Below are 17,344 nucleotides of genomic sequence, written 5' to 3' on the forward strand. Positions count from 1 at the left end.
TGGCTTGTTATATATCGCCTTGACGGTCTCTTGGACTCTCTCCGGACACGACCGGCCCTCTTCGTGTCAGCAACGAAATGGCATCACTCTCACCTGAACAGCGCGAAGCCCTTCTTGAAGGGCCAGCGGGTCGTCCTCCTCCGGGCGTGATTCCCAACTTTGTTAATCCTCCCAATCTGCAGGTCGTCGGGCGGTCGATGATCGTGGTCGGCTGGAGTCTGGCGTTCATCTGTTTCGTTATTCGTATCTACACCAAGGCTTTTATTATTCGGCGCTTCAACATATCTGACTGTGAGTCTTCACGTTGACATATATCAACTAGGCCGTTAACATACTGTGCCAGACGCGATGATTCTGGCTTGGGTATATATCGTTCCTTCCTCTGTCCAATCCTATTGTCGAGCTGATACTGCATCTATAGGCCATATCCATCGCCTACTTTCCAGTAGCCTGGAAAGTCGGAGACATCGGCCCAGGTATAGACCAGTGGAACCTACGACTGAAGGACCTTATCTCCATGTTATACGTAAGGACGAAACCCATGCTAGTCTACCTCACCACTAATCCCTGCATCCATAGTGGTTCCACATCGGCCTCATCCTCTACTCCATCTGCATCTTCTTCATCAAACTCTCCATCCTGCGGCAATTCCTGGAAGTCTTCAGCCTAACGCGAGACTACTTCTTCTGGACCTGCCACTGCTTTATTTTGCTGAATTTCATCTACTACACCATCCTCACCTTCACCGTGATCTTCTCCTGTCGCCCGATCGCAAAGGCCTGGGACGTCACGATCACAGACGGCAAATGCCTCAACACGGAGTTACAGTTCGTCGTCGCAGGGATTATCAATACCTTGTCTGATCTGGTCATCCTTGTTCTTCCGCACTTGCGGATCTGGAAACTCCAAATGTCGTCACGACGGAAGAGGGCTCTTTCCATTGTATTCTTGTTTGGTATTATGTATGCCCCTACCTCCCCTCACCTTATCTACCTCCTTACCACTACTAATTCTTTGTCTTGATGCCTCCAGAGCCTGCACCGGCGCCGCCCTCAAAATCCTCTACGGCCTCCGCCTCTACAACACCACCAACAACACCGCCCACCAGCTCTTCCTCCTAGGCCTCTGCACCGTCCCCGAGATTTCAGGCGGCATAATCGCAGGCTGTCTCCCGTCTGTGCCCCGATTCTTCCAGCACATGATGCAAACGCCTCGTGTTTCAAGCTGGAAGGCCTCGTTTAGCAGGCTTACCTCGTGGTCGGCGTCGGCATCGAGGTCTCAAACTTCTTCGTCTCTGAGTCAAGGGGGAATATCGGAGAAGGAGAAGAAGAAACCGAAGCCGAAGACCTTCCTTGGTAGCGCGCATTCGCTCGATGATCAGTACCCACCGCTTATTTCGGTGATCAGTTTGCAAAGTCAAAGTAGGAGTACTGGGGATATTGAGCTAGCTCCACAAGCTAATCCCCGACCATAATCGCAACCTCGCCTTAGTCGGGGGAGCTAGTCAGTTACGATCCCGAACATAATCCACCATAAAGGGAGTGTTCTCCTATGCTTGATGAAATACGGAGCACACTTGATTTCAATGATTCAGATAACGACGATAGCGAAGCGTGAGATCCATGGAGTTTCTTCTTCTTTCCCACGGGCGCGTGGGCTTGTTCAGGCATATTTCTGTATTCTGCAACCCGCTTAATAAAAGAAATATAAATAAATGGAGAAAGGACGAAAGGAAAGAAAAAGAAAAAGGCGAGTTGCTGCCACTGCTGTTTCAAAAGATACGTAGTCTCAATAGACGCACGCACGTAACTTACGCCTACCTAATCAGCTCGCTCCAGTTCGTAATCAACCGGCGGAATGGAGTTCGAATGGGCGGCAGCGAGCACGTAAAGCTTCAAAACTGCTGAATCGGGAAGAAAACGTGATCACGACCGTAGCTTGGCAGACTCTGGACTTAAAGACTATAGATGTCTAGGATGCTAAGGGATAGACTCTAGATTCTACTATCATAGTTCATCAAGACATCGCTGGGAATGAATTTCAATAAAACATCAAAAGATTTGGCACATCGGTAGCCAGGGGTTCAGTCACGAGTTCCGATACTGGTCGATCTACCCGTGATTCAAAGCAAGATTATTTCTATGTCCAGTCACTAATTAGCCATAGTAACCGAATCTCCGGACCCATTAGCAGAAGTCTCGAGGCTTCTGTATCCCTTCAAGAAACCATTCCTTGGAAGCTCAGCAACCGTCAAGTTCACCCCAAAGCTGAGCAGACTGTCGAAGTCCAATGTATTCGACCGCCGTGGAACAAACCCATATCTCAACCCGAGCGTCAGACATCCCATCGCCCATGCTACAAACAATATCGCCGGGCATATGGCAGGCACAATTCCTGGGGTAAGCACCTTGCCGGGGCGGGAGGAAGTCAGGTCTGGATTAAGATTCGAGTACTCGAAACTGGTTACGCCGTCATACATAAACTGAAGAGCATCCATTGCGTGTGCCAACATAACCGACTGCTGTAGCTCCCGCGCCTGAAGGAACCCGCGATACAACACTGAGTTCCAATACGTCGTTCGAGTCGGCAGGCTGATGGAATCGAAGATGTTGGAATATTGCTGCAGGAGGATTTTGTTGGCAACAAACCCAAACCGTTGGACCAGGGCCTCTTGCCTACTATGGTTGAAGGAGGGATAACCAATGGTGAAGTTGTGGAAGGTGCTGGCTTTTGCATCCAAGTCTGCATAACCGAGCGCTGAGAACCGAGTACAACGCACGCCGATCGGGGCTGCGAGGGATACGGCCCTCGGTAGGACATCGGTCACATAGTCTTCGGTTTTTAATTGGCTGAACTTAGGATCGAAAAATGACGAGTTCGGTTGGAAGGTTCCGTTGGAATGACGGATGATAGGTTGGGCTGCACCCACCACTGGCTCGTTGATTGTATCGTTAAAGATAAATTCTGAAGTTTGAGCTTCATAGCCAACTAACCATCTCACTTGCCAAATCATCAATTCGAGAATATCGGTCTTGGAAATATCACGAGGATTGAAGGTGTTTGGCTCTGTCCCATCATATTCTAGCGTGTTAGACGCGTCGCTAATCCCCATCTCAAGGTAAGCAAAGAGATTTGAGCTGAGTTCTGCGTTCGAACTGCTGTTATAGGCGTATATAAGACCCCCAGCCTCGTCATTCTGGTTCGACATCCGCCTCTTATCCGTGACAATAGTAAACTGTGATACGTTATCGACCACGGAGCAGTTATATCCCACACGCAGTCCCCAGACACGACCTGCAATGGGGACCTGAGCCTGCGGTGCGACAAAGAGCTCTGGAACAGATCCATTCGCAGGGAAGCTATTCGGAAGCTCATCAAGACCGTTTACCTGATCACGCGAAAGATAATCAGGCGTGTAGAGGATCCCAATACCAGGCAGTCGATCCGACGATCCTGTTTCCCAACGACTCTTCCCCCGTTTGACAGTCTGAAGGTTCTGTCTACTGCTAAAGGTTGTCGAGTTGTAACCGATTGTCGTGGGGTGAGCAGCCGAGAAGAGGTATCCATCGGACAATTCCATGCAAAGTCCGGAAATTGGAAAAGCGATAAAGGGGAGCAAGCTGATGAGTGACAGCAGATACCACAGGCGATGAGCATGGATTGGGTGACCTCGGACTAGATCACGAAGGGATTTCAGCCAGCCATCTGGTCCACTCCAGCTATAGCCGCTATGTGTTTTGAATGTCGGCTTGTCGGGGGCCATGAAATGACCGCTTTGGATCATCGCCACTTCCACGCCAGCAAGTCCATATTTTGACCATCCAATGCCAAAAACAGATATAATGAACCAGGAGTAAAAGATCCAAAACTCCTTTATTGATCCATATGCCAAGGTCTCGGAGTTCCGGCGCAGGAATACCAGCCAGATGACGAGAAAGTAGGCTGCGACAAACGGCGGAATGAGGCAAAGGCAAAGGCTGCGCCAGTAGAATCGCCTCATTGGATTATTGTCATTGTTTTCTTGTGCCCCAAAAGATGATTCATTGAAGTAATAGGGTGACTCGTCGCGTTCCTCGTGCCCTGTCTGGTATTGCTCTGTGCGCAAGCCCGGAACAATCCCATCCCGCGGAGATGGCATTTCGGCTGTTTTCAAAGCAGGACTGGGAAATAAAGAAGTACCTCAAGCAAGCGGTTAAAGTGGCGTAGTGAATTTATAGTGTAAATCTCTCATGCAAACCAAATAATAAATAGGCATCTCTCGGGGTGAATGGCCAAATCTGCTATTGGCAGCAGACTTCAGCAGATATAAACTAAATTGCGACTCCCTACAAAGACCAAATTGACTCAATGTAACAAAGTGCACTGCCCTCGCACTAAGCTCCTAATGTCGTACTGCATATGCAGGCCATAAAGTTTGTCTTACATGAGAAATTACTTCTAGTAGCTAATATTGATAAACTGAAAAAAGCAAAGGCTTAGTTGGCGTAGCACGCATCCAGAATTTCAGAGTCCCATCCTTGCCAGTGGCTTAGAATGCCGCGCAGACTAGTAAGTGCGATACGAACTTCGGTTACATTGACTGACTGCTGATCTCTCCTTATACGGAAGACAACGTGCTAAATTAGGCTACAGAAGACTACCATTCCAGGATTACCCTTGGAGAAAGAAAGCACTTCCTGTATTCTGACCAGGAGAAGAAATTCCCAATGTAGCAAATACCGGGGATGTTATTCGAAGCTTTCAGGGCTCCCGCGTCTTTGAAATCGATGTCATGCAATTAATATTTATGGCTTGAAGCCTTCAGATAATCAAAGCTAGGTCCAAGACTTGAAAATAATACAGCCCTCCACACAGCTTACTATCGCCATTAGCTAACCTGACACTATCTAATGATACTGATGAATACAAATCACCTAGCCTTCCCGACCAAATTCACACCCGCTACATATGCGTTCGCTTGTCGAAAGCATGCCCCGCCGCCTAAATAGACCTATGGAAACTGTTTCCACTTCAACGAGACTAAAGCTAGATCAAAGCCTTGTCTGTTGGGAGCTATGAGCTATTCTATAGGCCGACAGAGTGGTCTCAGCCACCCTAATGGTTGAATCATTGATTGATATTGATTAGCGTCCGTGCGGTCGGCGATATCCTATCGCCTCACGCGCTAAGCTAAGAAAGTTTCCTATTATACATGAAGACAAGCCATTCATTTAATATCCACGCTTAACGCGTTTCCTCCCCGCACTCCAGGCAGGGTCCTAGAAAGCAATTCCTGCTGGTACTGGTGCCGGTGGGCCCTGTCGTCCGCAAGCCTACGCCCTACTTATGGCCGAGCTGCGATGTCGGTGTCGAGGCAGTAGCTCCTGAGCGGGCTAGGTGCCTGGTTGATGAAGTCCGGGGACCGTCAAAGAGGGGGGTGGTCCAGCCACCAGATCGTCGGGGCATGTGTCGGCGGGTTTTAGTGTTTGCTTTTAGCCACCCTAATGTGACTAACGACAATCACTCAAGATAATTGGTCATGTACAGGGATGTGTGTCAGCTTGTGTCACGAGTCCTTCTCCTATATTTTCTTTTGCAAGACACGTCACATGGTAATCAAATCATGTGAGGCTCTGCTGCACCAGCCTTGCCTTAAGAATAACAAGATATCATCCGCATTATCTTCTCTTCGTCGATCAACCCTATTGACCAACCAGCCATCAACGCTTGTCTATCAACTTACTAAATATGTCAAAATGCCTCTCTCAATCTACCTCCTCAGTGCTGTTAGTGGCAGAGAAGAAGGGGCACGGAAAGGTTGTTGAGAAACTACATCGAGCACAAAATGGTCGTCAAGAAACTACTCAATGAGATAGCCATTACCAGTGCAACAGGTGAATATGAACAGATATCGTGGTGGTGAGCAAATTACACTATGTTGATCCAAGAACGAAAGCCTCCTTGCGTTTTTCTTCTGTCCTGTATATCTATTTGGGGTTTCTTGTCTTTGGAAATACCCAATATACTGTCTTTTCTGCCTCTACGCTTGATCTTTGGTAGACATAATGCATATTAATCTTATATCAATCTAACCCCGCTGTCGGAACATCTGAGGCACCCCGCGACATTACTTGATGGGCTGCACTCGATTCAACGGTGGCAGATTATCCAAGCTGTGTCTGTATGAAGAGGCAAACTACGGCGGGACTGTGCTTTCCACTGTCAATGGAGGCGGTGATACATACCCGAGTGTCGGCAATCCCAGGAGCTAGAATGCTCTCCACTATGCTGCAAGTTCCTCGTTGCACTTTTTCCGTTCTTCTCTGTTCTCGCTATCGCTGGCTGTCCAAGGATGTTACTGTGCCTGGTTGATTACAAAGAGATACTGCGGAAAGTAAAATATTCTAATAAAGCTATTTCTTTATGTAAATAGACCTTTGTGCAATGCCTCTCCTTTCAACTAATTGAATTAAATTAATCCATGCAAAGATTACCGATCATACTGCATAATTCTCACACAAACAGCAAAATACTTGGCAGACTTCATGTATCCAAAGATTTGCTTACTAAGGGCGATATGGTGAATACATTTTTAAACCAAAACAGTTAATGATAAAATGATTCAATTCTCATTCTCTCGTCTCGAGAACAGTAAATAAGACATTATCTTAATACATCATAGGGTATATACAATAATAAAAACAGGTAGCCATCCAAGCACATTAAGAAACCGTTCCGGTCGGATCCGATCAGCCAGACAATTAAGAAAACCTATACATGAAGGAGCGTGTAGACCATCACTGCCAGGGCCGAAGCCCAGCAGTTACAAGCCGGGCGTGTCCCTGCCCGGCCCGGCATCAGCTCTCATCTCGCCCAACTCCACATCCGCATCCCCAGACCTGACTGTCTCGCTCGACGCGCGCCGACTCTTAATGAACTTCGGCCACGTGTTCGTCAGAACCAGATACTTGATGCTCTTCTCCGCGGCGTCAAAGACATTCCCATCGAACTCCTCCGGCACCTCGCCCCAGTACTGGACGCGGTCGCCGATGATGGAGACCGAGCACCGGAAGGCTTTCTGCGAGGACTCGGTGGCCGTCGGGGACGGCGGGGGCTCGAAGGACCCGAAGCCAGGGGGCGGGCCGAACGGCGTGGCAGGGTCGACCTTTGACGGCTCCTCGCCGTACATGATGCCTGCGGGGCGGGCGAAGATGGCGTCGAGCTGGCGCAGGTCCTGCGAGGAGATGTTGACGGGGAACTCGGCGTGGGCGACGCTGATGAATTTCGCATAGATGTGCAGGGCGCGGTTGAATCGTTCGCGGACGAGTTCACGGTCCTTATCGTGGGCCGAGGAGTCGACGGGGGAGAGGAAGTCGATGGTGGCGTTTTTGGTGGAGGCCGGGGGGGAGGGGCGCGGGAGGGAGCCTTTCCATTCGGCGACGCTGGTGAGGAAGGCGATGTTCTCGCCGGAGAAGTCGTGCAGGGCAGAGAATTGTTGCAGCGGGGCGGGGTTGCGCTGGAGGACGTACTCGAGCGCGCCCATGGTTAGGATGCTGTCGCGGTTACTGGTGGTCGTGGAGACGGAGCCGTGGGCGGACTTCCAGCCGGACATCATCGAGTCGACGACGGTGGAGATGGAGCTGATTGATTTGGCCTCGGAGCCGGAGCCTTTGGTTTTGGCTTCCCATTGGGCGATGGCGTCGAGGGTTTCTTTGCGCAGGGATTGGTGGCGCAGGACTTCCCAGCAGGGGAGGAAGACGGTGAATATTTCGATGAAGATGATAGACAGGCAGATCCTGTGGATGTTAGTGGGTTTTGCGTTGATTGCTTGCCATCTTGCTATGCTTACCATTGCGGAGGGATCCAGACCGCGTTGACCGGGGCCATGCCATCGACGTAGAGAGCGATCAGCCACATGGGCGTCGCGTGGAGACTAAACACGTTAGGCAAAATTCGATTATAGTCAGGATCGTGCTCACCTCGCCAAGCAGCATCCGATTGTCTGGACACGCCAGCCCTGAGTGTCGTGGATGTTGCGAGACTTCCACAGAATGTACGGGGCGACAATCCAAGCCCAAATGAACTGCCAAAGCACACTCGGCCACCTAAGTAAATTAGCACAGTCGCCAGATGAAACTGTCATTTCCAGATCTTACCACTCCCAGCCGCGACCCTGCTCCGTTGTCTGCTCCATCGGGGTGCCGGTAACCTCAGTGCCGGGAATGCCCCAAGAGGAATGGAATTTGCGAGAAATGAGCCACATGAGGATGAGAAGGAATATCTAAATGGTGTTAGACCAGCCCAAGAACCACTCAACGAGCCACTAACCTGCGTGAGCATCATGATACCAACAACAATCATAATCCGGATTGTATAGTCCAGACTGAAAAATTTCCCCAACAATCCTTGTTTTCCTTTCCCCTTCTCCAACTGCGGAGGAGAATCAACACTCGCGCGACTATCATGACTGGCATACTTCTTCTGAAGCTTAGCCACATGCAAGAAGCGGGTGTTCGACGCGTGAAAAAGTGCAATCCCGCAAGGAAGGTAAGTGCCCATGATCCAGAACTGGACATCCCCGGGCATCAAAGGCCCGACCATGACGCCAAACTGGACGGACGCAAAATAAAGATGCAGCAAGACGATAGCGGATAATGACAGAGCGATGCCTCGGATTCGGAGGACGGGCGAGTGGCGGTTCACAATGAGATAGGCCATCCCTAACGAGACGGCGATAGTCCAGACGCCAGCCCATACAGCCCACCAGATACTGACGGGGCTGTAAACGGCCTGGGGCTTGGAGTCGGGGGTGATGCCGAGTTCGGACCCCATGATGACCCTGCTTTTTGTGTCACCTAGCAGACAGGCGTGAAGGAAAGTGGTTTAAGTTGGAAAACTACTCAGAAAAAACGTTTCCAGGTTAACGGAGGGAAGGACGACCCCGGGCCATTTAAGAAAAGGAATACCGGCCCAAAAAAAAGGAACGAAAAAATCGAAAGAAAGACAAGTTGACAGCCAGACGGCGGCGGTTTAGGGCGACAAGCCCACTTAATACCAACGAGCGCAAAAATGCCGGGCAGGCACAGGTAGCAATTTCCCATGTAGATCTGGATGAAGGATAAACCCGCATAGTTGGTGTGTAGGCCCGTCTGAGGGTGGGTCGGCCATACCCAAGCGAGTCAAGTGGGCTGGGAATTAGAAATATCTCTCGGCAAGTAATCTCGATCATCTCAAACTATCGATTCATGATCAGGGATCGGCGGCCTGAACGTGGTAAGGTGGACCGTGCTAGCAAACCTTGGTGCTGATGCCACGGGCTGTGATCTTCGGGTCGCAGTAGGAAACATCATGCCAGGATGTGGTCCTTTTTTGGTCGCCCATTGTGAAGACAAAGAACGGATCACCAAGTGGTATGGCGACGACGCTTCCAGGGTATCGGGAACCACGCGAGCCATGGCGGGCTGAATCTTGCGTGTCCGTCTTGCCCCTGATCTGAGCTTTTGTCTTTCATCATTGCCATTTTCAGGGACACATGAGTCGCTCCCTGCTGTGTTAGCGAGGGCCGCATGTGTAATTAGGGCAATTTCCGAGAAATCTCCAGTCGCAAAATTAATCTGAATCGAAATAATCGCTCATCTCGCATGCAGGACCTAGACTCTGCCTCTGACACATGCCATCTGCCAGCTGCCATCGGCAAGACAGCTGCACGAACGATGCGACCGGGCATCGCGAGCAGGCCTAACACGTGAATCCGACCGAGGGAGTCCATCAGCCATCAGCCACCAGCGCAGCACCTGCATCAAATTCTCCGACTCCAACGTCCAAACGGCAGGGAGCGTTTCCAATCTATTTGCACACCAGCCGGGTGGTACGGTACCGGGACAGTTCAATTCTTTGTGGCCCTATGTGGCGCTATGGGTGAGATCAATGCGGATTCAGGTCCCGCCGCAGTAAGAACAATTACAACAAAGAAATGCGATGCAAGCCATGACACCCAAACCGTGCGACCGATAGCCTTGGGACTATTGGCAATGGCGGCGAGGCAGACCCAGGAAATGGGAATGGCTAGCTGGGCTCACTTCCAGCGTGCCCGCAGACGGCTTACCCACCCGGGCGATATTATCGACCCTTCGACGAGATAGGGATCGATCGTCGGATGCTAAGTGAGATGGTGCGACCGGGGTCTGGGCCAGGCCAGGCACGAGAATGGGCGCCGATGGCTTGAGAAGAAAGCCCATTCTTGAATCCCCGCAAAATCAGGGCAATTCATGCTGGAGGGGGTGAAAAACTCAAAAAGCAGTTAAATTGGCTTTGGACGGGCGCCAGAGCAATAAAGTAAAGTTAGTGGAAGACTGAAAGATGGAGCCGGATTAAGTTTATGGATGGGCCGGTGGTAGAGCTGGAGTAACTGGGGCAGGCCGGCTTGATAGAACAGCTGATATAGCGATATCGACACTCTCGCAGCACTCCGTAGACTCTCTGTCAGCCTTACGGATGAAGATGATCAAAGGAATCCAAGAAATCGATGGAATCAATGCGCTCGGTGTAAGTTGTTCGATACGGAAAAGAAGAGGAAGAAATGAACATTCCAAGTCCCCATTCTGCCACGTTCCACCGCCGGTTCTTCCATTCTTCCGTCGGAATAAATAAATCAGGCTTTCTACCAGGTCAACAGTATTTAGCATAAGAAAATATAACACCAGGAAGACTGTGCTCTATTTCTTTGGTGGTTTTTTGAATATTCAGGCTGAATAGTATACGTGGTCTGGTGGATTTAATAGATTCGGTAAATAAAATAAAAAGCTCTCACAGCCTAAAAATCTTCGTCTAATGTCATATATTTTATTTTATCGATATAACACGCTGATTGCCATACACAGTCTTCTCAGGATCCTTCACCATGACTTGTACAAGTCTGCAGACTCATAATATACAGGACATACCACTAGTGCCATTCATCGTTGCAAATAAAATGATAAAAAAACAACCAAAACCCCAAGTATCCAGTATGTGATTTTCCTGTTCGGCATCGACGATCATCCCATGAGCTCACTCACAGCTTTACTAACAGACAAAGAACCTTGAAGCGTCTGTATCATCACACAAAGGCCTTCAATCAATTGGGCAGCGTCAAAAACCAGCTGAGTAGACGGGGACAACCAATCCTCTTGTGATTGCACTTATATATTTGATCTCGGCAAGTAGCAGAACGTATAGAAGGTGACATGTATTCATCTGTTTGTTGACACGAATATCACTGTCTACCCTCCTGACTAATCAACTGCAAGCCGGGCTTCAAAGTAGCAGTTTCTCTTCAATCCTGGATGGTTTCAGCGCTTTCCACACTTAGTGACGCAGGTGTAGAGAGTGTATGCCCGGAATCATCTTTTTCTTCTAGCCAGTCACTGACGAACCAAGTCATGAGGCTATCGCAAGTCAATTCATTATTCCCCTATCGGATCTATTGTTTTAGATTAATCCTTCTTGGTTCCGTGAAATTACTAGAATTCAGTCAACTGCGGTAGTTAAGAAGGAACACAGCTTTTAGTTTAGCATTGCAACTTGAAAACCGGTGAGCTGCTATATATTTAAGGAATGTACTACTACGTCTCCTTAAATAGTCCATCGAAGAACCAGAAATCGAAAACAAAAAACGGAATCACACAAATGGATCTATAGTTCGGTTTTCAAGTACCCCAGCGCCTATATAACCATCCTCGACTTTCCCACGTTAGTTAGCCGGTGCCATTCGACTCCGCTGACGAAGCGTAGGGCCCCAATATAAAAACGCGAAAGGGATTGGCACCAGCAAAGCAGCGATGCAACCAAGTAGAGTGCCCGCCCACTGAACGCCCAAAGAATTGAATAGCTGTGTGGAAAAGAGCGGGAATGCTGCCCCAACTAGCGAGCGCATGATGGTATTGGCCGCAAAAGCGGCTGCGGCACTAAAGAACTAGGTCAGTGGTTCAGAACAAAAGGGCACGAATGCGAATCGGAAAACCAATCATGTGATGGGGTTTGTACAATTGAAGGTAGCAGTCGAGAAGATAGTTGAAGCATTGCATGAAGATCGAGATGATGCCGAAGCCGATGAAGACGCTGGCAGCCGTGGGTGCCATCCAGTGGATGGAGGAAGTATAGCCCGTCCACCCGAACCTGAATATAATTAGTATAGGAGAGAGATGAAGTCTCAAGAGGAAACATACCAAAAAAGGCCCGCGGAGAAGGCAATGCCCCCGGCGATACAGGGGGGAAGGCGCCATTCCGGAACAGGAACATAATTGTTTGCCTTCAGCTTAGCCACATAGGAGCGCTGGAGAAGCATAATGACGCCCGTGGCAATCATTTGGCCGATGATCAACCCGATAAAGGGAAGTCCGCTGTTTCCACCTTGCATTCCATGGATCTGCTGAAAGACAATGGGGTAAGCCTGTAGCAATCCGTATGCCAACCCATAGATGAAGGACATGTAAATAGTCACCAGGAAGGCCAGAGGCTCCGTGAACAGTAGGTGGAAAGGACGTGCGATTGTCTTTGTGATCAAGTCATGGATGGTAATCTCGAGTCTCTCATGAGTGGCATGGATGGCCCAGTTACCCGTCTGCCGACGCAGCAGCCTTGCTTTCTCTACCAGGACCATAGGAGCATAGCTCTCGCGGGCGAAACACACCAGCATGAGGGTATTAAAGAATCCGACGATCGCCGGGGTGTACAAGGCCCAACGCCAACCAAGATAGCTGGTCACAGTGTAGCCTCCAATGAACGGGGCAGTGTAGGGTCCAGTGAACATGGCCAATGTGTACAGAGCAATTGCTGCCCCACGGTGGGTAGCGTTAAACAGATCCGAGAGACAGGCAGGGACCAAGGTAATAGGACTGGCGGCAAATAAGCCAGCGAAGAAGCGCCCAAGCATCAATGTCTGTGTATCTTTACATGTTGCATCGGCGATCGTGAATATGCTGAATCCCAAAGTTCCAATGGTCAACGGCCATCGCCGGCCGGTTAGCTACCATGGAGAGGTGTCAGAGTGCTCAAATGAACGAATGCGCTGGAAATGAGTAATATACCTCAGATGCGGGAGCCCAAATGATAGGGCCAGCCGCGAATCCCAACACAAATAGCGAAGTGCCCAAAGATGCTACTTCATGGCCAAAATCGAACTCCTTCATGACTGACTGGGTAGTTGTCGCGAAAACAGCGCTTGTATACGAAGTTGTGAGGGCGCAGAATGTGAGTAGCGCGGTATATAGCACTCTTGACGAGAACCTTGTCAGCATGCCGAACTCTGTGGACAAAAATGGAAGGGGATCTTCAGGAAGCACCTTGCTCTCATAGCCCAATTGTGGGGGTGCATTGGGTCGTTCGAACCTTCTAACTCGACCACATATGCCACAAGGTCTGGCACGACTGGGGGCATGGGTTTTCCTGCACCCATAGTGAGAGTAAAACTCGGTTGGCCCTTATCACTGGTGTTGCACGTCATGGTAGGTGGCCCATCATTGGTAGTCCTTTCCATGATAAGGTTGACCAAAATTTTTTCAGAATCGCTTGTAACCTTCTCAATTGTTTTCCAACAACCCCAGGAAGTTCCAGAGAAAAGGCGTAAACTTAGAACGAAGCTTTATGGAATGGTGTAATCGGGAAGTCGGCACCGGAAATGAAACCGTGCTCGATTGACGCACCAATATTGAACGCATATATTACCCTTCTGTGCAACTGGTACTCAAATCGGTTGAGACGAAGGGATTCTAGAAACCGACCTACTCCTGCCGGCACTCATGAGTAACCGGGAAAATGTAGTAGACGCGTTGACCTCTTAGGCTCCGATAAACCTCACTTCATACATTGTTGATGTGAGTCGGACTCCGTGGGAAAGCCGGCCCGGCTCCACGATGACCAGGAGGTAGATTAGAAACCACACTTGACGGCACAGTTGCAGATCCCAGGTATCTTTGGCATTCTCCACGGCAGCTGGCCGCTTGATTTCGCCGGTTCGGCTCCACGCCATCGAGCGAGCTTCGGCATTTCTCGGCATGCATGTATTGGGTAGCGAGTTCAGGAGGGGCAGCTGACTACACTAACTGCTAAAAAACTAGTTCTTCTCCTCCGATCAAACATCTCCTTCTAATAATTATGGTTACGTAACTACTATACGTGGAGTGACGTGGCGCTCGATGATCTGATTCTGACGCTTGGCAGTTCGATGTCTACTCTATCGTGCTGGGCAGAAGGTTGATGACAACTACACAGGTGTAAAAAATCTTAATGTTTCCTATTGGCGGTCAAATGTGCACTTTATTCTTCTTGAATGTTATTCAGATAACATAGCAAAGAAAGCCGCCAAAATCCACCCCTATCTACGCTTCTCCAATGCCCTTTATAATCCTAGAGATTCCGGGAAGGAATGACAGGGAGTAGAAGCCAACTCGCCTCTTTTCCGACCTCCACATTGTTGATCCCGTCAAAGATCTGGGACGCGCGATCATCAGGATGCTCGTGCGAGAACCTGCCCACGCCCTGAGTATCATGACCCGCAATCTCGAGAACGAGTGACTCGTTTGGCTCCAGGAATGTGTTCGTAGGCCAGACCTCCACGTCCAGCTCGTACTTCTCGTTCTCAACCACGGGCAGGACATCGGTCAAGAAGTAATCACGATAGGGGAGGTACGGCCAATGGAAGGTGCTCTCGGTGTTGACCTTCCTGAGGGAGGCACGCAGCCATCCCTTAACCACCGGAACGGGATCGCCCATGGTGCCGGTGTAGAAGATCTCGCGGCCATGGGCATCCAGTTTGCGAATGGTGACGAACACGTCGATGTCTGAGGGAGCCGGGGCGTTGGCTTCCTTGCGCGAGGCTGAGACGGTGAGATGGGCAACAATGTGCCCGGTGATCTCCAAGGGGGTTGGGGTTTTGTATTGGAAGGTGATGGGTTCCCCGTTCATGGCATCATAACTCCGAGTCGCGGTGGTAGATGAGGGCACAGGCCACAGCGTGCTTTCCGGAGTGAGATAAAACTTCGTATACTGGGTATCAGGAATAGGCCAGTCGGCTTCAGCTCGCGATGGGAACTTCAGTTCACGCTCTGGATCGTCAACGCCACAGTCGCCCTTGCGTAAGCACAACTCCACTCGAGGTTGTTGGCCGGACTTCCACCCATCATAGTCTTCATTCTTGAGGAATGCGTCGAGGAAGGACTTCTGCAATTTGGCCGAGTGCGGATAGTAGAAGGGAAGGTCATGGCGGCCAACAATGAAACGCAGAAACTTGTAAGAAGAAGAAGCCTGCGTCCAGCCGATGACATTGCCGCGCAAATGCAAGAGGATGCCTCCCCAATTGGCTACACTCAGTAGTGGCACTTCAATGTTGGCGAGGTCAAAGGTGCGACTCTGGTAGTAATCTTCATCCATGAATCGGTGCTCAGCCGTGTCGAGTGTCTGGTTTCGCCGGTTCTTCACCAACTCTTCCTCTGTCAGATCACCCTCCAACGTGTCGTCTCCCCACTTGCGCGCCGCACGACCAGGCATACCGTACTGGTTGGGCTGTACGCCATTGTGCCACCAGAAGTCTGCAAAGTCAGGGATATTGCCTCCTGTATGGCGGGTATAGAATGAAATGGGACTCACCAATGAATCGATCGGATAGAATGCCTCCGTGGCGAACGCGATCCCGGTAATAGTCGCTCATGCCTTCCCAGGGAATGATGGCGGCAAGGCCTTTCGGTTTACGGGCAGCAACCCTCCATTGTGTTCCAGCATAATAGCTAATTCCCAGCAGTCCAACACGGCCAGATGACCATTGCTGCTCCGCACACCATTCCACCACGTCGAAGAATGCCTCGCTGGTTCCCCGAGACATCGTATCAAGCTGGCCCGGGCTCTGACCGGCACCGCGCTCGTCCGTGCGGACCACAATGTAACCTTGACGAGTCCAGAAGCCTGGGTCGGGGGTTTCCCAGGAGGAATGAGCGGACTTCATCTCCGGGTTGACTTGGTCCCAGCTTTTCTTGAAGAAGCTTTCGTAGGGCACATCCTTTCCGTCTGGTTCCGTTAGGACTCGACACAATCGAAGCAATCAGGATCGCGCACTCACAGGGACCATAGGTCACAATGACCGGATATACGTTGGAACCGTAGGGCTTGGCATCTTTAGGGAGATACACGTTGGACCTTAGAAGACCCTTCTCATAGGTCTTGAGAGGGATGTCCACATTCTTCATGAAAATGTAGGGAAACTTTTCCCGTTCCACATCAAGAAACCTATTTTCTGCCATCATGAAGGAACAGAGACGTCGATTGATCAGGTGCAGTAACAAGTACACTCAAGAGAATAGACTAGCGGTGAAAGATCCCAGTCAAACTATTTACATATAGTTGGTGGTAAACCCCTCCTCGGGCTTGGCTTTACCCTCCTTCGGCTCCCTCGGGTCTCCACCACTCACCCGACAACTACTTTTGCGGGGGTGAAACAGAGGACAAGGCTAGGCTATTGCTACATCATATTTCTCCATATCTTCAATAGTACAGAATAACATATCCGTTGAGCCGGTAAACCAAACCGTCCCCAGCAGCAGACATGGCGACATCATTGGCAACATCCACTGCCCAGAAACAAGAGCCAGAACCCAACCAAACGGCCTTCGACTTGATTGCTGATTACGACATCCACCGATCTCCTGAGGCAGACGCCAAAGATTCAGTATCCGAGCCTCGAACGTTGACAGTTGCGGGTGTACGCCGCGAGGCTCAACCGGCTGGATTTGATCCTACGTTAGCACCGCACCCTCTGGTACCGTACCTGGTTTCGAACCCCCTATGGTGGGAAACCCAACATCGTGCAGTCCCGAAATATCGTCCCGTCAATCGCTATCTGGACCGCGAACAGCGTCAACAAGGTCCATTGTTCACGGCTGTAGGGATATTCATGATCGGTGGTTGTTCACTCATCGCAGTAAGAACCATCTCTCTGCTTGTATATCCCTCGGACACTTGAACTAATATAATCCATTTGGGCAGAACTGGTCGTCAATGTGGAGAGTCACGGCAGGGAGAGTCACTGAGTATGGGATTGGGAAAGTGGGCGGTGAATGGTGATCAGGAGAATAATATTCGAACTGGTGTATGGGGGGTGGTTACATTTCTAATGCCTATTGTTTTTTCTCCATTCAACTCGGTGTCTTAAGACGAATTATACTTTGTTTTCTCTTATGGCCGCCCGTATTCCCTGACAAACCTTTTATTATGAACCAAACATTCTACCTCGCCACTGTATCTCCATATTCGCAGTATTTTCACTCTCTTATCGAGACGAGCAAGGGCCATGGACAATGGATTCCTTGTGCTTGGTGTTCTCCAATCAGTAATTTAA

The 17,344-nt window shown here is 50.0% G+C and overlaps 5 protein-coding genes across 5 annotated transcripts; 1 reads left to right on the forward strand and 4 right to left on the reverse strand.

Annotated features, from left to right (window-relative positions):
* Positions 1 to 915: 915 nt before the first annotated feature.
* P170DRAFT_447573 (uncharacterized protein) lies at positions 916 to 4,000 on the reverse strand (the record flags this gene model as incomplete). Its single annotated transcript, XM_024850889.1, has 2 exons — positions 916 to 1,062; positions 2,261 to 4,000. 2 exons carry the CDS (start codon positions 3,998 to 4,000, stop codon positions 916 to 918), a joined length of 1,887 nt encoding a protein of 628 aa, XP_024702944.1.
* A 2,620-nt stretch (positions 4,001 to 6,620) lies between these two features.
* P170DRAFT_409866 (uncharacterized protein) lies at positions 6,621 to 9,227 on the reverse strand. Its single transcript, XM_024846817.1, has 5 exons — positions 8,308 to 9,227; positions 8,136 to 8,260; positions 7,959 to 8,084; positions 7,829 to 7,912; positions 6,621 to 7,775 (listed from the first exon to the last, which is right to left on the reverse strand). The coding sequence occupies exons 1-5, from the start codon at positions 8,809 to 8,811 to the stop codon at positions 6,803 to 6,805; spliced, it is 1,812 nt and encodes a 603-aa protein (XP_024702945.1). The 5' UTR covers positions 8,812 to 9,227; the 3' UTR covers positions 6,621 to 6,802.
* Positions 9,228 to 11,710: 2,483 nt separating this feature from the next.
* Positions 11,711 to 13,414, reverse strand: P170DRAFT_447575 (MFS transporter; the record flags this gene model as incomplete). Its single annotated transcript, XM_024850890.1, has 5 exons — positions 11,711 to 11,924; positions 12,004 to 12,135; positions 12,186 to 12,985; positions 13,047 to 13,233; positions 13,302 to 13,414. 5 exons carry the CDS (start codon positions 13,412 to 13,414, stop codon positions 11,711 to 11,713), a joined length of 1,446 nt encoding a protein of 481 aa, XP_024702946.1.
* Positions 13,415 to 14,364: 950 nt separating this feature from the next.
* On the reverse strand, positions 14,365 to 16,250 carry P170DRAFT_447576 (alpha/beta-hydrolase; the record flags this gene model as incomplete). The annotated part of the gene is made up of 3 exons (XM_024850891.1): positions 14,365 to 15,545; positions 15,604 to 16,017; positions 16,070 to 16,250. 3 exons carry the CDS (start codon positions 16,248 to 16,250, stop codon positions 14,365 to 14,367), a joined length of 1,776 nt encoding a protein of 591 aa, XP_024702947.1.
* A 302-nt stretch (positions 16,251 to 16,552) lies between these two features.
* Positions 16,553 to 17,070, forward strand: P170DRAFT_447577 (uncharacterized protein; the record flags this gene model as incomplete). Its single annotated transcript, XM_024850892.1, has 2 exons — positions 16,553 to 16,927; positions 16,993 to 17,070. 2 exons carry the CDS (start codon positions 16,553 to 16,555, stop codon positions 17,068 to 17,070), a joined length of 453 nt encoding a protein of 150 aa, XP_024702948.1.
* Between the last annotated feature and the right edge of the window lie 274 nt (positions 17,071 to 17,344).

The sequence above is a fragment of the Aspergillus steynii genome (genome assembly GCF_002849105.1).
Source record: "Aspergillus steynii IBT 23096 chromosome Unknown P170scaffold_5, whole genome shotgun sequence".
In the NCBI taxonomy this organism is placed as follows: Eukaryota; Fungi; Ascomycota; class Eurotiomycetes; order Eurotiales; family Aspergillaceae; genus Aspergillus; species Aspergillus steynii.